The sequence below is a fragment of the Macaca nemestrina genome, chromosome 8, assembly GCF_043159975.1.
Source record: "Macaca nemestrina isolate mMacNem1 chromosome 8, mMacNem.hap1, whole genome shotgun sequence".
Lineage (NCBI taxonomy): Eukaryota > Metazoa > Chordata > Mammalia > Primates > Cercopithecidae > Macaca > Macaca nemestrina.
The window spans coordinates 21,956,183-21,978,664 of record NC_092132.1 but is presented as its reverse complement, the minus strand read 5'-3'; the positions used below and the strand labels follow the sequence as shown (position 1 = coordinate 21,978,664).

Below are 22,482 nucleotides of genomic sequence, written 5' to 3'. Positions count from 1 at the left end.
ACTACAAACTGGAATATGATCTGAGGCAGAAGACGGAATAAGTGAATGCAGGATTGCTTGAGCCACATCAATACTCCTCAAAGGACAAGAGTCTGCAAAATTCACTCCCAGGTTATACAGTATATTACACGCAGAATGTTGAAGTGGGCTTTCTAAAATGGCATTTGGGCCTGAAGAAGTCAGGGCAAGGTCTAAGTAGTGATTCCTGAACCCAGCAGCATCAGTGTCACAGGGAAACTCATTGGAAATGCAAATTCTCAGGGTCCACACCTACAGAATCAGAAACCCTACAGATGGGGTCCAGTGATCTGTATTTTATGAAGTCCTTTAGGAGACTGTGATGTCCACTAACATTTGACACCACTAGCCTGAAGTAATTTTAGACTGCCACAATAGACAGAAAGGGAGCAGCAGCAGCAGCATGACTGCAATGCAACAGTGAAAGCCCTCTGCCTCCAGGGTACCTCGTTCCTTCTTCCTACATACAATGGAGTGTTCTCATCTTGTTAGTCTGTTTCCCACTGGTTAACTCCAGAACTCTGAACTACAGGGATATGCCTAGGGAAGGTGAGCTAGAGGACTGGGAGGGAAAGAATAGTAAGCTTTTCAATTGTTGAAAACATTTTCAGTAGTTTCCTATACTAATCAATCTATCTAACAAGAACCACCAATTTAAAAACAGAAAACCAATGTACTGGAGGGGAAATTAATAGAGAAAACAACTATTTTTAAAATGTATTTTTTTATCCACTGGTGAGAGTTAAAGAACTCTGCATCCGTAAGAACAGGAAGCGATCAAAAAATTAAATAAGCACCCAAGAAAGAACATTTCTTGGAAATGGACAAGCTGCAGAACAAACACATCATTAAAAATCCTTTATACATTTTCTTTTTAAAAATTTGTAAAAATTTATGGGGTGCAAGTGTAATTCTGTTACAGGCACAGACTACACATGAAGTCAGGGCTTTGGGGGTATCCACCACCCAAATAACATACATTGCACCCACTAAATTTTATATTAATAGAGGGGATAGGTGAGAGCAGAAGGGGTATATGCATAGAAAAAGTTCTGGAAAGATATCCTCAAACAGTGTCTGCCTTTGGAGAAAGGAAATGGAGGACTGGATTTTTAAAAATATTACTATTAGTAAGTCCTATATTATATTGCTTTTGTAATGAAAAGTATAATGGTCTTAACTAATAGAATATTTTAAAAACCATTTCATTACAGAGTGCCTACTTTTCCACTTTGAGGAAAAGCACTGATATACAAAATATACAAGCCATTTTGTGTCTCGTTAAAGGATCTATCATGTAATTGTTAATAAACAGGGATTTGGGAATGAAAGAAACCTGCATTCAAATTCTCACTCTGCCCCTTCCTGGAAGTGTGACCTTGAGCAATGTTTTTCACCTTTCTACACTTCATTTTTACCATTTGTAAAATGGGGATAAGGTTGTTGTAAGGATTAAATAGTATTTTGATTATGTTTATAATATAGCACCTGACATAAAAATCAACCCTAAGTATTAACTGCCCCCCAACTCCACCCCCTGAAAAAAAATTCACTAATGCTCACCTCCAGGATCTCTATCTGGATTGTATTCTAAGGCATTACTACAGATTAGATCAATATCTCTCAAATAGTCTTTCACAGTCAGATACTTGTGTAGATCAATTTTACTGATTACAGATGAAAGGTCCATTGGTTGCTTTATTACAGTGACATAATCAGGAACCTAAAATTCAAGCAAATGATCAAATCACAAAATTAACTCTAAACATAACATGTGACTCAAGTTTCTCTGCTAGGCAATACAGGAGATAGAGAATAAATACGTAAGAGGTTACGATAATATATTTAACATAAAACCTTTGACTTGATCTAAGGCTGTTATTGTTTTGTATTTGTTTCCTATCCTTGGGCAGCTGTATTCTCCAGTAACAGCCTATATTCTTTCCTCATCCAATTGCCACCCATCCTTCAGGGCAACTTAAGACCTGGCTCTCCAGGTCTCTTCCAACTGTGCAGGTCATAATAATATCATGCCTGTTATCCCCAGCACTTTGGGAGGCTGAGACAGGAAGATTGCTTGAGGCCAAGAGTTTGAGACTAGGCTGGGCAACATAGCAAGACCCTATCTCGACAAGGTTGCAGTGAAAGATGATTGTGTCACTGCACTCCAGCCTGGGCAACAGAGTGAGGCCCCAACCCTTACTACAAAAACAAAACAAAACAAAACGAAAAACCAAAAAACAAAAACAAAAACAAAAAAACAAAACAAAAAAAAAAACCCCACACAACAAAAAAAGGGCCGGGAATGGTGGCTCATGCCTGTCATCCCAGCACTTTCAGAAGCCGAGGCAGGTGGATCACCTGAGGTCAGGAGTTTGAGACCAGCCTCGCCAACATGGAGAAACCCTGTCTCTACTAAAAATACAAAAATTAGCTGGGCGTGGTGGCACATGCCTGTAGTCCCAGCTACTTGGGAGGCTGAGGCAGGAGAATTGCTTGAACCTGGTAGGTGGAGGCTGCAATGAGCCGATATCGCGCCATTGCACTCTGGCCTGGGCAACAGGAGCAAAACTGTGTCTCAAAAAAATAACAAACAAAATAAGACATTCTCAATTACTTCTGGAATGTTTAGGTTGGGGAGACAAAGTTAATTGTCTGCAGGAAAGGAAAATGTGTTACCCTGCTCTTAAAGTCTCCATGTGCTTAGGACGCTAATCCGGTACATGTTTCCAAATAGATAAAACTAGTTCAGAGTGTAGGCAGAACCACATAAACTCTTCAAATATCCTTTGATTGTGAAGCATTATAGCCTAGAATACACTTGATCCAAAGATTAAATTAATACCTCATCAGGGTCAACAGGCTTAGTAAACACTCGGAATCGTTTGTCAATAGCAAGCCTATGCGTAACATTTCTTAAGAAAATCCTCAGTTCTCTAAATGTATCTTCTTCTTGTTCTTCTAGTCGTTTCACTTCTTCTGCTGTCAGCGATCTTGGCTCAGGTGGTGGTGCTACTGGGAGTACCTCCAAAGCCTGCAAAACTTCACATGAATGGAAGAGTTTAGTTATTGCTCCTCCATAACACTGAGGGTTAACAAGTGATTTAGTGAAAACAGAGTCAGGACTGGAAGGATTATCTTCCTTACATATGCAAGGAATCCAAAGATTTGGAATATAAAAGTACTACCATAATCTCTAACCCTACATCCCCTCTAGAAATCATTAGCAACTTATAATTTGGAATGCTAATTCCTACAAGTCATTACCTCTGTTCCATTTTAAGATAATTTAAGAGGCGGCCAGGCACAGTGGCTCACACCTGTAATCCCATCACTTTGGGAGCCCGAGGTGGGAGGATCATGAGGTCAGGAGATCGAGACCATCCTGGCTGACATGGTGAAACCCCGTCTCTATTAAAAATACAAAAAATTAGCCGGGCATCGCGGCATGTGCCTGTAGTCCCAGCTACTCAGGAGGTTGAGGCCGGAGAATGGCATGAACCCGGGGGGCAGAGCTTGTAGTGAGCCAAGATCGTGCCACTACACTCCAGCCTGGGTGACAGAGAGGGACTCCGTCTCAAAAACAAACAAACAAACAAACAAACAAACAAACAAACACCCAGATAATTTAAGAGGTTATTAAACTTTGAAATTGCATTATTTCCAGGACAAAAATATTCTAACTATAAAAAAGCCTTCTTTACTAGTTTTGAACTAATGAAAATGTATAATATGTTTCAAATATAACAAAAGGTTATTTTGTTTAAATAGATATCCAATGAGTACTCAGGATTAAAAAAAGGATTATTAGAGTCCCGCCACAATGAGCTGACAAACTACTAAGGGAGTAAGAGGCATAATTATATAATCGTAATGCCATATTAGTATATTTTAAAAGTATGACAGGTCATAAAGGCAGAAGTAATTCATTTTGCCCATATAAGTTAGGAAAGGCTTCATAATAAAGAATAAATGAGGTATACTAAAAGGACAAGTATTTAGCCAGGTATGGTGGCATGAGCCTGTAGTCCTAGCTACTTGGGAGGCTGAGGTGGGAGAATGCTTGAGCCCAGGAGGTTGAGGCTGCAGTGAGCCTCGATCATGCCACTTCACTCCAGTGGGTGACACAGACCCTGTCTCAAAAAATAAAAATAAAAGAATAAGTAGTTCTTTAGACAGAGATGAGGGATAGAGATAGAAGCTTTACTAACAAGAGAGCAAGAATTAATAAAATAGTGAAAAGGTAAAATTATGTTACATATGGTTTAAAGATAGTGTTTTATATGAAAAAATGTGGCAGTGGAGGGCTGAGCAGAACACAAGTGCTCAAAATGAGCTTAGAAAGATAGATTGGGGGGGCCGGGTGTGGTGGCTCACACCTGTAATCCCAGTACTTTGGAAGGCTGAGGCGGGTGGATCACGAGGTCAGGAGATCGGGACCACGGTGAAACCCTGTCTCTACTAAAAATACAAAAATTAAGCCAGGCATGGTGGTGGGTGCCTGTAGTCCCAGGTACTCAGGAGGCTGAGGCAGGAGAATGGAGTGAACTCAGGAGGCGGAGCTTGCAGTGAGCCGAGATGGCGCCACTGCACTCCAGCCTGGGCAACAGAGCAAGACTCCATCTCAAAAAAAAAAAAAAAAGAAAGACTGGGGCTATACTATGAAATACCTTGTGTACCTTAAGAACTTCAGTCTATTTTAATGGGAAGCATAGAGAGTTTTAAGCAGCAGATGCATTAACCTCATGACTGAGGTTTTGAGCTTGTGTTATCAGACATATGTCAATGCCATTAACTATTTCATTCCCATTTTCTCAAAATTATTAAATATTAACTTTGATATAGAAACTAACCTGCTTTCTTTTTTGATATAGGAGGCTTAGCAGCTTGTTTTAGAATTAAATCTTCAAAAAATTTTGTCCGTTCTTCTTTACCCGGTAACTGGACATTAAAAATCTCTCCATAATCACGGATAAACAATTCTTGCACCTTAAAAAAGAAAACAAATGCAATATATATCATATATACAGATGATCCCCAACTTACAATGGTTCAATTTACAATTTTTAGACTTTTCAACAGCATGAAAGTGGTATGTATTCAGTATGTCCCTCCACTTACAATTGGGTTATGTCCAAAAAACCCATCATATGTCAAGGAGCATCTGTACAGTATATACACAGATATATGCAGTATATATACACACATGCATATGAAATGCATGTGTTGGCTGGGTACGGTGGCTCAAGCCTGTAATCCCAGCACTTTGGGAGGCCGAGACGGGTGGATCACGAGGTCAGGAGATCGAGACCATCTTGGCTAACACGGTGAAACCCTGTCTCTACTAAAAAATACAAAAAACTAGCCGGGCGAGGTGGCGGGCGCCTGTAGTCCTAGCTACTCGGGAGGATGAGGCAAGAATATGGCGTAAACCCGGGAGGTGGAGCTTGCAGTGAGCTGAGATCCGGCCACTGCACTCCAGCCTGGGCGACAGAGCAAGACTCCGTCTCAAAAAAAAAAAAAAAAAAAAAAGACATGCATGTGTCAGTCATTTAATACAATAGCAGGTTATTATACACATATTTTTAATGACAAGCTAAATTGTATATTTTTTAAACAAGTCTTTAAAGAATGTTAGATTTATGTATAAACCAGGTTTACAAGAGATTAAGGAACTAAAAATTATGAGAACTCAAGAATCCAAACTACAATTAATAAAGGAACTAACTTGATATTTTACTTTTTTCATTTTCTTTTTTTTTTTTTTAAGAGACAAGGTCTCGCTCTGTCACTCAGGCTGATTGCAGTGGTACAATTGTAGCTCACTGCAACCTCAAACTGGGCTCAAGCAGTCCTCTTGTCACAGCCTCCTGAGTAGCTGACACTATAAGCACGCACGGCCACACTCAGCTAATTTTTAAACTTTTTGTAGAGATAGGGTCTCCTTGTGTTGCCCAGGCTGATCCCAAATTCCTAGGCATAAGTGATCCTCCTGCCCTGGCCTCCCAAAGTGCTAGGATTACACGCATATGCCACTGTGCCTGGCCCTGATACTTAAAAGGTCTGCTGAGATCAATTAATTAATTTTCCCAACCCCAAATGAGATGAGATATAAGAAAGAGCAGTTGTTCAAAAAGAAAAAGCAAGCAAACAAACAAAAACCAAAATATAAAGGCCAGAAGTTAAGTGTGGGCTACAAGAGAGATATTGGAAACTCAGTGGACTGCTGGTAAGAATGTAAAATAGTATAGCTGCTGTGGAAAACAATTTGGTGGTTTCTCAAAGTTTAATCACAGAATTAGTATACAATGTGGCAATTCCCCTTCCAGGTATACCAAAGAAAACTGAAAACAAAAACTCAAACGAGTATTTGTACTCCAGTAATCACAGCAGCTTTATTCAGAAACGTCAGGAGGTGAAGATGACCCAAATGTCTGTCACCAGATGAATGGATACAAAATGTGGTATATACATACAATGGAAAAGTATTCACCCTAAAAAGGAATAAAATTTGGACACAAGATACAACATGGATGAGCCGTGAAAACATTACACTAAACAAGATACAAAAGACAAATACATATTCAAATTATGAGGTACCTAGAATAAATAATTCACAGAGACAAATTATAACAGAAGTTACCAAGGGCTGTGGGGAGACAGAAATGGGCAATTACCGTTAATAGGTACAGAGTTTCTGCTTGGGATAACAAGAAAGATCTGGATAGTGGTGATGGTTGCCCAACATTGTAAATGTATTTAATGCGACTATACTACATGCTTAAAAAAATTGTTAAAATGATAAGTCCTTTTTTTTTTTTTTTTTTGAGACAGGGTCTCACTCTGTCACCTAGGCTGGAGTGCAGTGGTGCAATCTCGACTCACTGCAGACTCCACCTCCCAGATTCAAGCGGTTCTCCCACTTCAGCCTCCCGATTAGCTGCGACTATAGGCGCACACCACCACGCACATCTAATTTTTGTATTTTTTGGTTGAGATTGGGTTTCACCAGGTTGGCCAGGCTGGTCTTGAACTCCTGATCTCAAGTGATCGGCCCACCTCGGGCTCCCAGTTTTGTCATGTATATTTTACATGTGTAAGCTAAAAAGTAGACTAGAAGATACTAGAAGCTGGGAAAGGTGAGGAAAAGAAGGAAATAGGGAAAGATTTGTTAAAGGATACAAAATTACAGTCAGGAGGAGTAAGTTCTTTTTTTTTTTTTTTGGAGACAGAGTCTTGCTCTGTCACCCAGGCTGGAGTGCAGTGGCGCAATCTTGGCGGCTCACTGCAGCCTCTGCCTCCTGGGTTCAAGCAATTCTCCTGCCTCAGCCTCCTGAGTAGCTGGGATTACAGATGCTTGCCATCATGCCTGGCAATTTTTTTTTTTTGTATTTTTAGTAGAGACAGGGTTTCACTATGTTGGCCAGGTTGGTCTCAAATTCCTGACCTCAGGTGATCCGCCTGCTTTGATCTCCGAAAGTGCTGGGATTACAAGTGTGAGCACTGTAAGATGACTATAGTTAACAAGATTACATAGTTCTAGGATGGGTGTGGTGGCTCATGCCTGTAATCTCAAGACTTTGGGAGGCCGAGTCAGGCGGATCTGAGGTCGGGAGTTCAAGATCAGCCTGAGCAACATGGAGAAACCCCTTCTCTACTAAAAATATAAAAATAAACCAAGCATGGTGATGTGTGCCTGTAATTCCAGCTACTCAGGAGGCTGAGGCAGGAGAATCACTCGAACCTGGGAGGTGGAAGTTGCAGTGGGCTGAGATCATGCCGCTGCACTACAGCCTGGGTGACAGAGCGAGACTCTGTCTCAAAAAATAAAATAAAAATTATTCCAGTCAGGGGTTTATAAGCATAGTTTTGTAGACATCACATGTTCAAAAATATCTATTTGTTCTCTCATGCAAATGCTAACTTGGTTGGACAGAAAATTATAGGTCAAAATTATTTTACTTCAGAACACTGAAAATATTGCTCTACTATCTCCTTAGCGGTCATTGTTGCCAATGAGAAAATAGAAGCAATTTGACTTTCCTTCCTTTCTAGTATGCTTTTTCTTTTGGAACATTTTTGGATTTTTCTCTGTACCTTTGGCATTATTTGTGATGTTATTTCTCATACTTGGAACACATGGGGCTTTTAAATCTTAAGAAGACTCATAGTATTCTTTAACTGTACAAAATGTTCTACTGTGTGAATATTTTCTCCCTAAACTTCTTGTTTTTAATCTCCCATAAATCCCATGAGACCTTAATCTATCTCCTCCATTTGTTTTAATTTTTTCCTCATACTTTTCAAGTCTTTGTACTTTTGTATCACATACTTAAGAATTACTGGTCTTACGATCTTCCACTTTGCTAATTTGCCCTTCATCTGGGTCTGCTCCCTTCTCAGCCTATAAAAAATTTTATTTCCTTTTTACACGGGTTGTTTCATTTATAATGTCTCCAATCGGTTCTTTGTCACAGTTTGTGTTGGTGATACATGGATATTATTCATGAGGTTGTCCTTCCTCAAATGTTTATTTATAACTACGTGTTTGCCTTTTAAATCTGTTTGCCCATAGGTGCTATTTCTGTTTATTCTAGCTTCTCCCTCCAGTGACTATGAAAGCTAGTCTATAATGGAAGCAGAAATGTGCCTACAATTTGTCTTGTGGGCACAGGGGCTCCCCATTTCTCCTGATATCAGCAGCCATATATAAACCTGTTAAATTAGTCCTGGGGCACAACCACACTGCCCTAGCTGAGGACAAACAACCCTGCTGACTGCTGCTTGGTATAGGGACTAGAAGTGAAGAAAGTCAATTACCCCAGGGTTGTCCAAAGGCTGTTTTTGTTTTGTTTTGTTGTGAGACAGGGTCTTGCTCTGTCACCCAGGCTGGAGTGCAGTGGCATGATCTTGGCTCACTGCAACTTCTGCCTCCCGGGTTCAAGCGATTCTCATACCTCAGCTTCCCAAGTAGCTGGGACTACAGGTGTGCGCCACTATGCCTGGCTAATTTTCATATTTTTAGTAGACATGGGGTTTCTCCATGTTAGCCAGGCTGGTCTCAAACTCCTGACCTCAAGTGATCTGCCCGCCTCGGCCTCCCAAAGTGCTGGGATTAGAGGTGTGAGCCACCACGCCCGGCTCAAAGGTTCTTTCAACTCCTTCATAGAACCGATCCTCAGCTAGAAATCACTCTTGCCTTTCAAAGTAGTTCTTTCATGCATATGCTGTTAATTGTGGTCATCTTCATCAATGTAATCCTCACTACTTTGCGTTTCATGGATTCATGAAAACTCCAAATCCACTAACAGCATTCTTTCTCATCTTTCCATACTGGCCTGAGTGGGTCCACTTGTGCTCATGCATATAGACAGTCGTTTTCTGACTGCAGTTTTGAGATGGACAAATTTTAATGTGGCTAATAATGGACTACACAGTATTTCTCATATAGTATAGTCTAATGTTATATCAATGGTATCACTAAATCACTGAAAACTTGCTTATTTGCATGCTTATGGACTATTCATTTTCTAAAAATAGGCAATTCCTAGTCCCAGGCCCATTCTCCCCTACTTATAGAATGTGGTATTAAAATATTTTACCCAATTTGCAATTATAGACTTAGAAAACATTATCCTAACAAAAAAAGTAAGAGAAGCTATCTTTTAAGAAAATAATTTTGGTATAGAATTTCCACATTCTCAATAAAGTTTCCCCAGATTAAACTGATTACTTTTTTCAACCTCCCCACATCCATACAAAGTTCACCTAGTCTGTCTGTCTTGTTACCCAGAGCATAAAGCCATTATCTTTATTTCAAATCTCAAGATGATTAATAGCTTCAGTTGATAGAAGAAACAGCCAGTAATACTATGGCTAACAATCTTTCTTTCCACTGTGTTAATCAGAACACTGCTAGAGTACTTCATTCATTCTGGCTCTGGACTTCCAAAAGAACTAGAAAAAAAGAAAGACATTCAGGAGAGTGACTAGAATTTTGAAGAAACTACAACCTGGTGTGCTGTGTAACAAAGTCTACTACTATTACCACAATCTGTATTCTTGTTCTTTGGGCACACAGCTAGGTCAGATTTCCTAGCCGTGCTTGCAATGAAGTATGGCTATGTGACTGAGCTTTAGCCAGTGGAATATGAAAGGAAGTGATTTACATCACTTCTAAGTCAGGCGCAAGCAAGAGCCTGTCCTTTCAGTTGACTGGACTGAAAGCGACCTGGAAGGCTACATGATGAAAATAAGAAAACAGGCCAGGCAAGGTGGCTCATGCCTGTAATCCCAGCACTTTGGGAGGACAAGGCAAGTGGATCACCTGAAGTCAGGAGTTCAAGATCAGCCTGGCCAACATGGTGAAACCCCATCTCTACTACAAATACAAAATTAGCTGGGCATGGTGGCGGACACCTGTAATCCCAGCTACTTGGGAGGCTGAGGCAGGAGAATTGCTTAAACCCAGGAGGCTGAGGCTGCAGTGAGCCAAGATAGTGCCCCTGCACTGTCAGTCTAGGCAACAGAGTGCGACTCCATCTCCAAAAATAAACAAACAAGTAAATAAAATTAAATATCTTTCAGCCTGAGTGTTTGAATGACTGCACAGCAGAAGACAAACTTGCCAATGTAATCAACCTGCCTAGTATTGTTAAAGTGAGTAAGAAATAAACTTCTACTTTATTAATAGCCCTAATGAATATACCATATCCTGTTTAATGTGAAAAAGGCCTGGGTTAGCAAGACAGAAAAGAGTATTCAAATATACAAAGACTTGTCATGATGAAGATGTATTAGTCAAGTTCTATATGCAATCTGGGAAATGAATGGAGATTAAGAAGTGGAAGATTTGTGCTCGCTTCAGCAGTACATATACTAAAATTAGAACAATACAGAAGGTTAGCATGACCCCTTTATGGTTTAAAAAAAAAGAAAAAGAAATGAAAGCCTCCCTCAATAAGCTGGATTTTTAGGAGTCAGAGGTAACAAAAAGAACTGTGTAGAAAGTGTTTCAACATAGGTGAGATATCCACATAAAGACGATACAGTATGAAACTAGATAATTAAGTAAACTGGAAACCTTTAAGGACCTCCCCCACTCAAAGAGTTTATAATATATACTTAATATTCATTTCCTAGCTTATTTAACTTGCAGGTTTTGTAATCAATTATTATTATACAGAGTCACTGGGGACATAATCTGGTCCCTTGATAACCTTGGCTTCCTTTCCTCCTACATTGCCCTTCTTGCTATTTTTCCAAGCTGCCAGACACAGATCTGCCTCAGAGCCTCTGCATTTGCTTTTTCCTCCGCTAGGACCTTTTGTCCCTCAGCTATTCCAATAGTTCACAACCTTACCTTTTCCACGTCTTTCCTCAAATATCATCATCTTTTTTTCTTTTTTTGAGATGGAGTTTTGCTTTGTCGCCCCGGCTGGAGTGCAATGGTGGGATCTTGGTTCACTGCAAACTTCACCTCCTGGGTTCAAGCAATTCTCCCACCTCAGCCTCCCGAGTAGCTGGGATTACGGACACACATTACCATGTCCCGCTAATATTTTGTAGAGACAGGGTTTCACCATGTTGGCCAGGCTGGGCTTGAATTCCTGATCTCAGGTGATCCGCCCACCTTGGCCTCCCAAAGTGCTAGGACTGCAGGCGTGAACCACCACACCCGGCCAAATATCAACTTCTTGCTGAGGCCTTATCTAGCCTATTTAACACTGCAACCTACCCATACTCTTTTGGTACTCCTTAGCTAAATCTTTCTCCACAACAATAGTTAGTATTATAATTTTTTTTTTTTTTGAGACGGAGTCTTGCTCTGTCGCCCAGGCTGGAGTGCAGTGGCCGGATCTCAGCTCACTGCAAGCTCCGCCTCCAGGTTTACGCCATTCTCCTGCCTCAGCCTCCCAAGTAGCTGGGACTACAGGCGCCCGCCACCTCGCCTGGCTAGTTTTTTGTATTTTTTTTTTAGTAGAGACGGGGTTTCACCGTGTTAGCCAGGATGGTCTCGATCTCCTGACCTCGTGATCCACCCGTCTCGGCCTCCCAAAGTGCTGGGATTACAGGCTTGAGCCACTGCTCCCGGCTATAAATTTTTTAAAACTTCTCTCCCCCACTCAACTAAAATGTTAGCCCTATATGTGTAAGGATATACATTTTTGTCTATCTTAGTCACTGTTATATCTCCAGTGCCTGGAACCATGCTTGGGAGAAAATAAGCACTCAATAAATATTTCTTTAATAAGTATTTGAGCTTATCTTCCTACTAGTGTACTAAAAAGTGTAAACCAATTTTGTCAAAGGTGTGGAAAAAAACATTTAACTAATTCATTAAAATACACAGAAGCCTACAATATGCTTGTTATGTGCTCTATGGATACAAAGGTAACAAAAAATAGTCCCTAATTTCAGGTACTTTACTTTCTGATGGGGAAACAAAGTCAAGCAAATTAATATTTAATGGCAGGAGGCAATATAAATAAAGTAGGAAAAGGGAAAAGAGTATGATGGGTAGAAGAGCTATTGCTATTATTGAGAAATTCTGATCACAGAAGGCCTCCCTGAGATGATATCTGAGCAGAGATTTGAGAAAAATAAAAAATGATGCCAGGCAAATACGTAAGAGTATTCCAGTCAGAAGCAGCATGGCCTTTTGTTCACTATTGGCAGTTGTCTAAATGGGCACAAACTTGAATGAGTAATTTAGTATTGTTAAAACTTGTAAATGTAAAATACTCAGCTACAGCTATTCCACTTCTAGGAATCAATGCTAGAAAAATCCACATACTAGTGTTCATACAAACTAAAATACAAGGATGCTCACTATAACAGTTCAGTAGAAAAAAATCTGGAAAACAACCAAAAAAACCTATCAACAGGGCTTTGGATAAATAAATTATACTACATCAAAAGTGGAAAAGCCATGCAGCTCTTAAAGAGACTTTAGCACTAACAAATACATGAGACACATTTATTGAATAAAGCAAATTGCAGAATAGTACGTATCATATAATCCCATTTTTTAAAAACTGTTTTTTTTTTTTTTTTTGAGACAGAGTCTCACTCTGTCGCCCAGGCTGGAGTGCAGTGGCTCACTCGGCTCACTGCAAGCTCTGCCTCCCGGGTTCACGCCATTCTCCTGCCTCAGCCTCTGGAGTAGCTGGGACTACAGGCGCCCACCACCACGCCCGGCTAATTTTTTTGTATTTTTAGTAAAGACAGGGTTTCACCGTGTTAGCCAGGATGGTCTCGATCTCCTGACCTCATGATCCACCTGCCTCAGCATCCCAAAGTGCTGGGATTACAGGTGTGAGCCACCGCGCCCGACATATTATCCTATTTTTTAAGAGAAAAAATTTATGTATCCTTAATATATACATACACATATACATACACCATCTTACCCGATGAGCACATATACCAAATAGTTAACAATGGTATCTTTAGCAAAACTTATCCTTTTATTCACTTCTATAGCATTTGAATTTTTTCAGTAAGTTATGATTATTTTGGTACAAACAACTCTCTTCTTAAAAGTATAATGACTCTCCCCCACATAAATTACCTCTTCTGGCAAAGCAGAATGGGGTTTGTCAGAAGTTGCAAGTAGTAAAACTGGAGCAAATGAAGGAATATTCTGTAATAATGTGGTAAATGTGGCTTTAAGTGTTGGTCCAACTATTTCCCACCACAAGTGGATATGAGGAACATACACTATACTTGGTGCTGTTCTCTTAGCTTCGCGAATCACCTAGTAGAGTGAGAACAAAACAAATTCAGTTAGAGTCAACATGTTAATAATGCTAGTTCTATTAGTCTGAAACAATGTTTAACCTCCCAGAAATAACATATAAAGTCCTCAAGTTTTTAAAATGCTCCTCCAAAATCCCACAACCTTATTTTTAAATGTTGTTTAAAAGTTTCATTTTTTTTAAAAGATAATTTCTTCAAGCAACTAGAAAATAGTTGGAGAAATCTAGATTTTTCTGTCGTAATCAAAAGTAAACAAAACTACAAATATAACATATTTTTATATTTTAAAAATGTTAATATAGCCAGGCGCGGTGGCTCATGCCTATAATCCACGCACTTTGGGAGGCCGAGGAGGGTGGACTGCCTGCCTGAGCCCAGGAGTTCGAGACCATCCTGGGCAACATGGTGAAACCCCATCTCTATTAAAATACATACAAATAAATAAATAAAATAAAATAAAAATAAATTTGCTGGATGTGGCGGCATGCGCCTGTAGTCCCAGCTACTCAGGAGGCTAAGGCGGGAGAATTGCTTGAATCCTGGAGGCGGAGGTTTCAGGGAGCTGAGATTGTGCCACTGCACTCCAGCCTGGTGACAGAGAGAGACTCCGTCTCAAAAAAACCAAAACCAAAAACAAACAAAAGTTAATATACAAATACCAAAAACACAAAAAGCAGAATATCTGAGTACTTACTAAGGAGCAGTCACCATTTTAAGCACTCATTTAATTCTCACAACAGCCATATGAGGTAAGTATTATTATCTCCATTTTCCAAATGGGGAAAATGAGAGAGATCTAACAACTTTACTAAGGTCACAAAGATATTAAGGGTGAATGTGGGATTTAAAGTTATTCTCTTTAATGATTAAGCAATCATGCATAATTCTGTTTTGTAAACCTGAAGTTACAAATCAGAAAGACAAAAAAAACACAATGCAAAAAAATGAGGCAATTTTAGCTTTTATCTCCAAAAGGCTGTTTTGTCTTATAGTTGAGCACCAACAAATTACCTGGGCACATGTTTCTTCAGGGGATGTAGCACTAACTCCAAAAAGAACAGGAATGTCTAATGTATATACAGTAAATTTTTCCAAAGCATGAATGACAGCTGGTGCCAAGTGAGAACCTTGCCCAAATCCTGGTTCTCCTACTATCATTATTCTTGGTCGAAAAGACATAGGTTGGTAACAAGCATTTCTGAAAGAGAAATCATTAATAAGCTATATTTTAGAAAAAACAGTTTAAAATTTCCCCCTAAATTGTCAATTATAAACTTTCATAAGTAAAATGTCTTGCCAATAAGGCCAACCAATCATAACATGGTTCACATAGTTTCTGGAAACAACTGATACCCAAAGCTTTTTAGGAATATTTTTATAGACTGTAATTTCTACTATTGTGACAACTATAACAACAAAAAATTTCTGGTAGTTTAATTTAAATAAAAAGCAGATTGGTTAGCATTTTTTACTTTTTCAACCACATCTCATTTATTTTTAGAAAATTTACACACGCAAAACATTGATTTGCAAGAAAAATATACCTATTCAAATGAAGAAAATTAAAATTGTCTTTTGCCTTATGAGAAGATTTCTGAGAAAGTCCATTGTCATAAACTGATGGAACATCATCATCACTGTAAGCCAAGTCACTTTCTAGCAGAGGACAAGAAATATCTATAAAACCAAAAAATTGCACATTAGTAACTTCTGGATTGCAAAGCAAATCTTTAATGCTTCAGTTACCAAGTTAGCATACTTCAATTAATTTTTTTCAAAGAATCAAAAGTATTTCTGTAGATATGAATTAATAAGTAAATGTAAAAATGCACCCCAAACTTACAGCAAATTAAGTTAAGGGCAATCCATGGGTAAATTTCCTTCAAATATCCCAGGTAAAGCCTTACCAAATTTTTCTCAAGAGATTCTTTTACAAATAAATATTTCTGGTATGTATGAAACATTTCACTTTACTGATTATAAAAACTAACTTTAAATGGTCAATCAAGTTTTATACCTGAGTCTAATGTTTTATTTGTTCTGAATTCTGCATGTGGAAATACTCTCTGCAGGGCTTCTAAGATCTTGTCAACAGTGCTTTGCAGGAGTGGTTTCACAATGGTGGACAGTGCCTGCCCAGGTGATGTCACAGCTCTTTGGGACGCTGGTATCATCTTTTGCATAGCTACCTCGAAATCCTTAGCTGAGATATTAATTGAAGAGAGATCCAACTGTAGTTTCTCACTAGTGGTATAGATCTGTGGGTAGCGTCGTCGTAGAGCACATAAAGCAGCTTCAGCACATATTGATTTAATATCTGCTCCACAGTATCCTATCCAAAGCAACCAGGGGAAGAAAAGAACCAGCCGACCAAACAAAGAAACACAAAACTCTATTAGCATGACCATGGTTAAAAGAAAATTAAAAATCAGCCTCGCAATATAGTTAGCAAATACTTAAAAGTAGTAAAACCAAAATCTCTTTTACCCAGTAAACTTATCAGGTAGTAATAGCCAACAACAATCAATCAACTTTTACGAGTGCAATACACAAGCACTAAGTATAGCACAGAGGTCAAAAGCAAGAGCTTTAAAATCACACAGACTAGATTCAAATTCCAGTTTGTAATTTACTAGCTGTTTGACCTTAGAAAATTCACATAATGCTCTCCAGCCATTTCTTTATCTGTAGAGATACTGCTACCTACATCATAGGAATGATGTGAAAATTACATGAAATAATATTTATAGAATGCTTAAAAGGATGACTAAAACATGGTCAGTAAAGAATAGCTATTATATTATTATGATATAATAATATATTGTATTTTATACAATTATATTATTATCTACTCTCCCCCTTATGGCCAATTTGTCAAATATCTCTATTTAATACCAAGACTTCGTGAGAAGAAAATGCCACAAATAAGAGATAAGAAACAAATATAACCTTGTATTTCTTTATTAGTTTGGTGCAAAAGAAATTGTGGTTTTTGCCATTACTTTTATAGGCAAGAACCACAATTACTTTGGCACCAAACTAATACAACTTGTTTCATATTTCAAATAAATGTAGTATTTATTTTAATTGCTTAAAACAATGTTTACCAACACAGTTTTCTGCTAGCTCTTCTAAAAATGTGTCCAGTGGTTTGGGATTCCAATCCCTGGTGTGAATCTTTAGAATCTCTTTTCGAGCCTATGAATAAAAACAATTTAATTTTTTACAACTATAATAATAAATGCTATTCAGATTAATTTCAATTAAAAATACTTTTGATTACCTAAAATTTTAAAGTGATCAGTACTTAATATTGGCCGGGTGCAGTGGCTCACACCTGTAACTCTGGGAGGTCGAGGCAGATGGATCACTTGAGGTCAGAAGTTCAAGACCAGTCTGGCCAACATGGTGAAAACTACTCTCTGCTAAAAATACAAAGATTAGCTGGGCGTGGTAGCATGTGCCTGTAATCCCAGCTACTCGGGAGTCTGAGGCATGAGAACTGCTTGAATCCTGGGGGCGGAAGTTGCAGTGAGTTGAGATTGTACCACTGCACCCCAGCCTGGGTGACAGCAAGACTTCATCTCAAACAAACAAACAAACAAAAAACTCAATATAAGCAAAATATGAAAGTGAAAATAAGAAAAAGGATGTACTTTTTAGAGTTTAATGGACTTGTCTCATTATTAAACATATTTGCATTTATAGCACTAAAGTTATACTGGTCATAAATATAAGTAAGAGAAAATAAGTAACTACTAAAGTAGCTATTCATTCTGGTGCACGTTAAGAGCTGTTTTTAAGAGTACAGACAGCTCTTCATATATTTTCCTCTTTGGTTCCCAGAAGATTAAGTAGACTTAAAAAAACTTGGTAGGATTATATGATATTCATGAAAAAGCCAAGGCTAACAAACTGGCTAAGTTAATTACTCATTAAGCCACATGTTCTGAAGCAACACTTAGAACATCCAAAGGCTACACTCAAATTGAAAGAATTTTAAGAGTAATTTTGGGAAGGCATTATTATATTTAAAGAAAAGAATAAAAATTTGTCCGCATTTGAGTTGTTCACTAACAGCTATCACTAGACAAGACCAGGATACAAAACTCAAGAATCTCCAAATTTTTACTACACCAAGACTTATGATTAATAAACAGCAATATATTTTGTCAAAATTTGAGTGACATTAAATTCTTACCTCTTTATCAGGTAGGCTAAAAAGGAATTCTCTGTCAAAGCGACCAGGCCTTCGTAAAGCAGGGTCTATAGAATCTAGTCTGTTGGTAGCACCAATGACCACAATTTCCCCTCTGCTGTCCAATCCATCCATAAGAGCTAGCAGGGTGGAAACAATAGAACTAAATTTTAAAAATAAGAGAGAAGAGATTAATACTATGAACACAGTCTATATCATTCAGTAATATTTCTTCTTTTGGTAAGATTTAATGTATTACACGTGAATAAATTTTCTCAGGGCACCTCACTATTTCCAATGGATTAAAAAAATCTATAAAATAACATACCAAATGGCACATAGAAATTGAAATCAATGGAAAACAGATGGTCGTTAGACCCCCACAAATGAATCCTAGAAGATATTTCATAAAGCATAATTTCACAAAGGAACTTACGAGTTCCCAAACAATATACAACATCAAAAAGAAAAAAAAGGCAAGGCATGGTGGCTCACGCCTGTAACCCCAGAACTTGGGGGCTGAGGTGGGAAGAGTGCTTGAGGCCAGGAGTTTGAGACCAGCCTGGGCAACATAGGGAAACCCCGTCTCTATTAAAAAAATAAAAATAAAAAAAATAAAGCCAGCATGGTGACATGACCTGGGCCTATAGTCCTACTACTGGGGAAGCTGAGGTTGTACGTAGTGAGCCAAGATTGTACCACTGCACTCCAGCCTGGGCGACAGACAGAGCAAGACCTTGTCTCAAAAAAATAAAAAAGAAAAGAAAAGGAAAAAAAGTGCTGGTAGCACCAGGTAGGACACACAGTATCTAAAAATAATAAAATTTCCATTGTATATACATGATCAAAGAACACCAAAATAAAATAGAATATTCATAAAGCATAACAGAATTTTCATTACATTTTAAACTTTTTATTATAAAGACAGAATAGTAAAATGATCTCCAAATTTCCATCACGAAGCTTCAACAATTATCAGTATGCCTTTTTTGTCTTCACCTGACCACTTTTAAAAAGAAAAATAAAACCTCAGACACACAGTTCAATTCATAAATATTTCATGTAAGTACTTCATGTATGTATTTCTAAGAGATAAGGACTTACAACAAACCCAACAATGTCATCATCCTAAGTGACTAATTCCTTAATATCTAATACCTAATTTTTCCTGATTGTCTCAAAATACCTGTTTACATTTGATTTAATCAAAATGTAACCACACACTACACTTGTCACTCAATTCCTTGACAGTTCCTACTGTGCCTCTTACATTTTTTTCCTTCCACGCCATTTATTTGTTGAAGAAACTGGGTCATTTGGCTTGTAGAATTTCCTTCGTCCATTCCGGACTGGGCTGACTGCTTCCTGATAGGGTCATTTAAGTTGTCCCTCTATCTTTCATATTTCCTGGAAAGTGGTAGCTAGATCTAGAAGCTTTTTTTTTTTTTTTGAGATGGGAGTCTCGCTCTGTCACCCAGGCTGGAGTGCGGTGGCGCGATCTCAGCTCAGTGCAAGCTCCGCCTCCTGGGTTCACGCCATTCTCCTGCCTCAGCTTCCTGAGTAGCTGGGACTACAGGCGCCCGCCACCACACCTGGATAATTTTTTTGTATTTTTTTTTTTTAGTAGAGACGAGGTTTCACCGTGTTAGCCAGGATGGTCTCAATCTTCTGACTTTGTGATCCGCCTGCCTAGGCCTCCCGAAGTGCTGGGATTACAGGTGTGAGCCACCGTGCCTGGCCTAGATCTAGAAGCTTAATGGATGCTGGCTAAACCATTTGGGATGACGTATCATTAATTAAAATTAATGACATGTCATTATTTTTAATAATGACATGTCATTAATTTGGATATTCCAAATTAATTAAGCAATTACACGTCATTCATGAAACCATTTAAAAAGAAGTTCTAAAAAACTGAGATAAATTGGGACTAAAAACAATTTAGATTCAGGTTGGGATAGTAGCACTAGTAAAAGTGATAAAAGTGCTCCCTTGGATAAGCAACTAATCATCGGGGTTGAGGGTTCAATTTACCCCTCTTTAAAATGAGGAGATTGGTCTAGTATTAGAATCCTAAACTAGTAGTAATGTCCTAAGTTAGATTTTGTTTAGCGCAGGCAATGTCTTAAAAGCATCCAAATTAGCTGGCAAAATTTAAGATACTTAATTTGAACATAAAATCTGAGGGAACAAAATCGATTTTTCAAGCCTGGGTAAGCTTCTGCACATCAGTAACAGGTCAGACATAAAAGCAACTGGATATGCTCCTGTGATAGGACATTCAGTCACATTCCCCACCATAGCCCTACTCTTACTACTGGCTTAACATCACTGACCTGCCGACATTTGTTTCTATCATGAGTTAAATCTTCTGTAACCAAGACTTTTCAACCATGCTTTACAATGCACTGACACTCGGAGCAGGTTTATTTTTTTTGAGAGGGAGTCTCACTCTGTCACCCAGGCTGGAGTGCAGTGGTGTAATCTCAGCTCACTACAACCTCCACCTCCCGTGTTCAAGTGATTCTCCTAATTCTCCTGCCTCAGCCTTCCAAGGAGCTGGGATTATAGGTGTGCACCACCACACCTGGCTAATTTTTTTTTTTTTCCAGTAGAGACAGGGTTTCACCATGTTCGCCAGGCTGGTCTCAAACTCTTGACCTCAAGTGATCCGCCTACCTTGGCCTCCCAAAGTGCCAGGATTACAGGTATGAGCCACTGCGCCTGTCCACATTTTTTATTTTTGTACTATATAATAGGGTTCTACTACCAAAGAAAGGAACTATTAGCTTACACAGTTTCTTTTACCATTTAACATTCTATCTCTCACACATAATACCACTCAGGAAATAGGATGAAATGTTGAAGTGCCATCAAGCAAGTTTTACCTATGAATCTGATCTTGCCTGCTTGACCGTACTGGAGCCAGACCATCGATTTCATCAAAAAAAATAATTGATGGGCGCATCTGATAGGCCTAGAAAGTAGATTGAGTGGTCATTTGTTAGCATAAACAGCCTCAAACACGTAGACTTAATATAAACCATTTTAATCAATTTTCATTCAAACATGCTTACCAGAATTTATAAAGCTGAATATACACTATTTCAATCAGCTTTTCTTCAAACTTGCTTACCAGAATTTATTTATAATTTTTCTTTTTTTAATAGATGGAGTCTCACATTGTCACCCAGGCTGGAGTGCAGTGGCGTGATCTTGGCTCACTGCAACCTTTGCCTCCTGGGTTCAAGTGATTCTCTTGCCTCAGCCTCAATTTATTTATAATTTATAACTATTTATAATTTATAAATTTAAATGTAAGTTCCAATAACTGGGTTTTAAGAATTCAAACTAAATTATAATGACATATGGTTTAATTTTCAATTGCATTTTCGACTAGAAGTCTTCAAAAGACATACTCCACTGGTTATATACCTTAGATTTCATATAGCTATCATTCCTGGACACACAAAAATATCTACTGAAGACTACCTATGGAAACAAGACAAAGAATAGAAGACAGTGACATAGTCTTCCTCCATGACAGGATGGGAAAACATTATTTAGCAAGATGCCACAGTTTTTATCCATTTCCATAAACATAAAATTAAAAAAGAACCTCAGGAGAGTTCCAAAAAGAGATTTAAAAGCATTTGCAGCAATACGCCTCAGGAGATCAGAATGTATTATCTCACAATGTACTGTCAATACAATCCGGGATATGAAAATGAAAGCCGCCCCAGGGCAGAACTAGTCTCCAATTCCCATACTGAGCCATAATTCACTACTACTATCTCGAAATATGAGATTACCACTCTCTTCCTAGGCATGAGACCTAAGACTCCAAAGAACTAAGATCCAATTATTTCTTTCCCTTCTTACTATAAAACTGTTCACTGTAGGTCAGTGTCATCTCGACATATAAAAGAAAATAATCTAGAAAGATTACATATTTAGTCTAATTCTTTTGGGTTTATTTAGAACACTGATTAAATGTAAGAGTTATCTAATCCTCACACACATCTGCCTAGATTACAGAACTATCCAGATATATAAAATTTTAATATCGTACCTGATCAAACAGCAATCGTAGCTGTCTTTCAGATTCTCCTACCCATTTACTTAGACAATCAGCACCTTTCCTCATGAAAAATGCTACTCTTTTATCCCCTTGACTGCACTCATTGGCAAGTGCTCTGGCAACCAGAGTCTTTCCAGTTCCAGGTGGCCCATAAAACAAACAACCTCTGTAAAACAATACGTTAACATTTTAGTATTACATTTAAAAAGCAGACTTTTAAAACAAAAATTAGAAACCAATTTCATGATTAATTAGAAAATTAAATGTGTAAGACAACTGAATTATTGTACAGTTTCATGCCACAAAGCACAACTTAAAACCTGAGAGTTAATACTGCTACTGTAAAATTAATATTGAAACTGTAAATAAAACTCTATTTGAAACATTTTAACAATTCATTCATCATGTTCATCATATTATCTCA

The 22,482-nt window shown here is 38.3% G+C and overlaps 1 protein-coding gene across 3 annotated transcripts in view; it reads right to left on the bottom strand.

Annotated features, from left to right (window-relative positions):
• LOC105468568 (ATPase family AAA domain containing 2) overlaps positions 1-22,482 on the bottom strand; it is a 99,766-nt gene that overhangs the window by 36,947 nt on the left and 40,337 nt on the right. For all 3 annotated transcript variants that reach the window (XM_071067855.1, XM_071067854.1, XM_071067853.1), the window contains exons 12-22: positions 22,050-22,224; positions 20,866-20,954; positions 17,981-18,140; positions 16,887-16,977; positions 15,797-16,111; positions 15,324-15,456; positions 14,791-14,977; positions 13,592-13,777; positions 4,872-5,007; positions 2,864-3,060; positions 1,582-1,741 (exon numbers count right to left, since the gene is read on the bottom strand). In XM_071067855.1, coding sequence (XP_070923956.1) covers positions 1,582-1,741; positions 2,864-3,060; positions 4,872-5,007; positions 13,592-13,777; positions 14,791-14,977; positions 15,324-15,456; positions 15,797-16,111; positions 16,887-16,977; positions 17,981-18,140; positions 20,866-20,954; positions 22,050-22,224 — 1,829 coding nt within the window. The remainder of the gene's footprint in view (positions 1-1,581; positions 1,742-2,863; positions 3,061-4,871; positions 5,008-13,591; positions 13,778-14,790; positions 14,978-15,323; positions 15,457-15,796; positions 16,112-16,886; positions 16,978-17,980; positions 18,141-20,865; positions 20,955-22,049; positions 22,225-22,482) is intronic.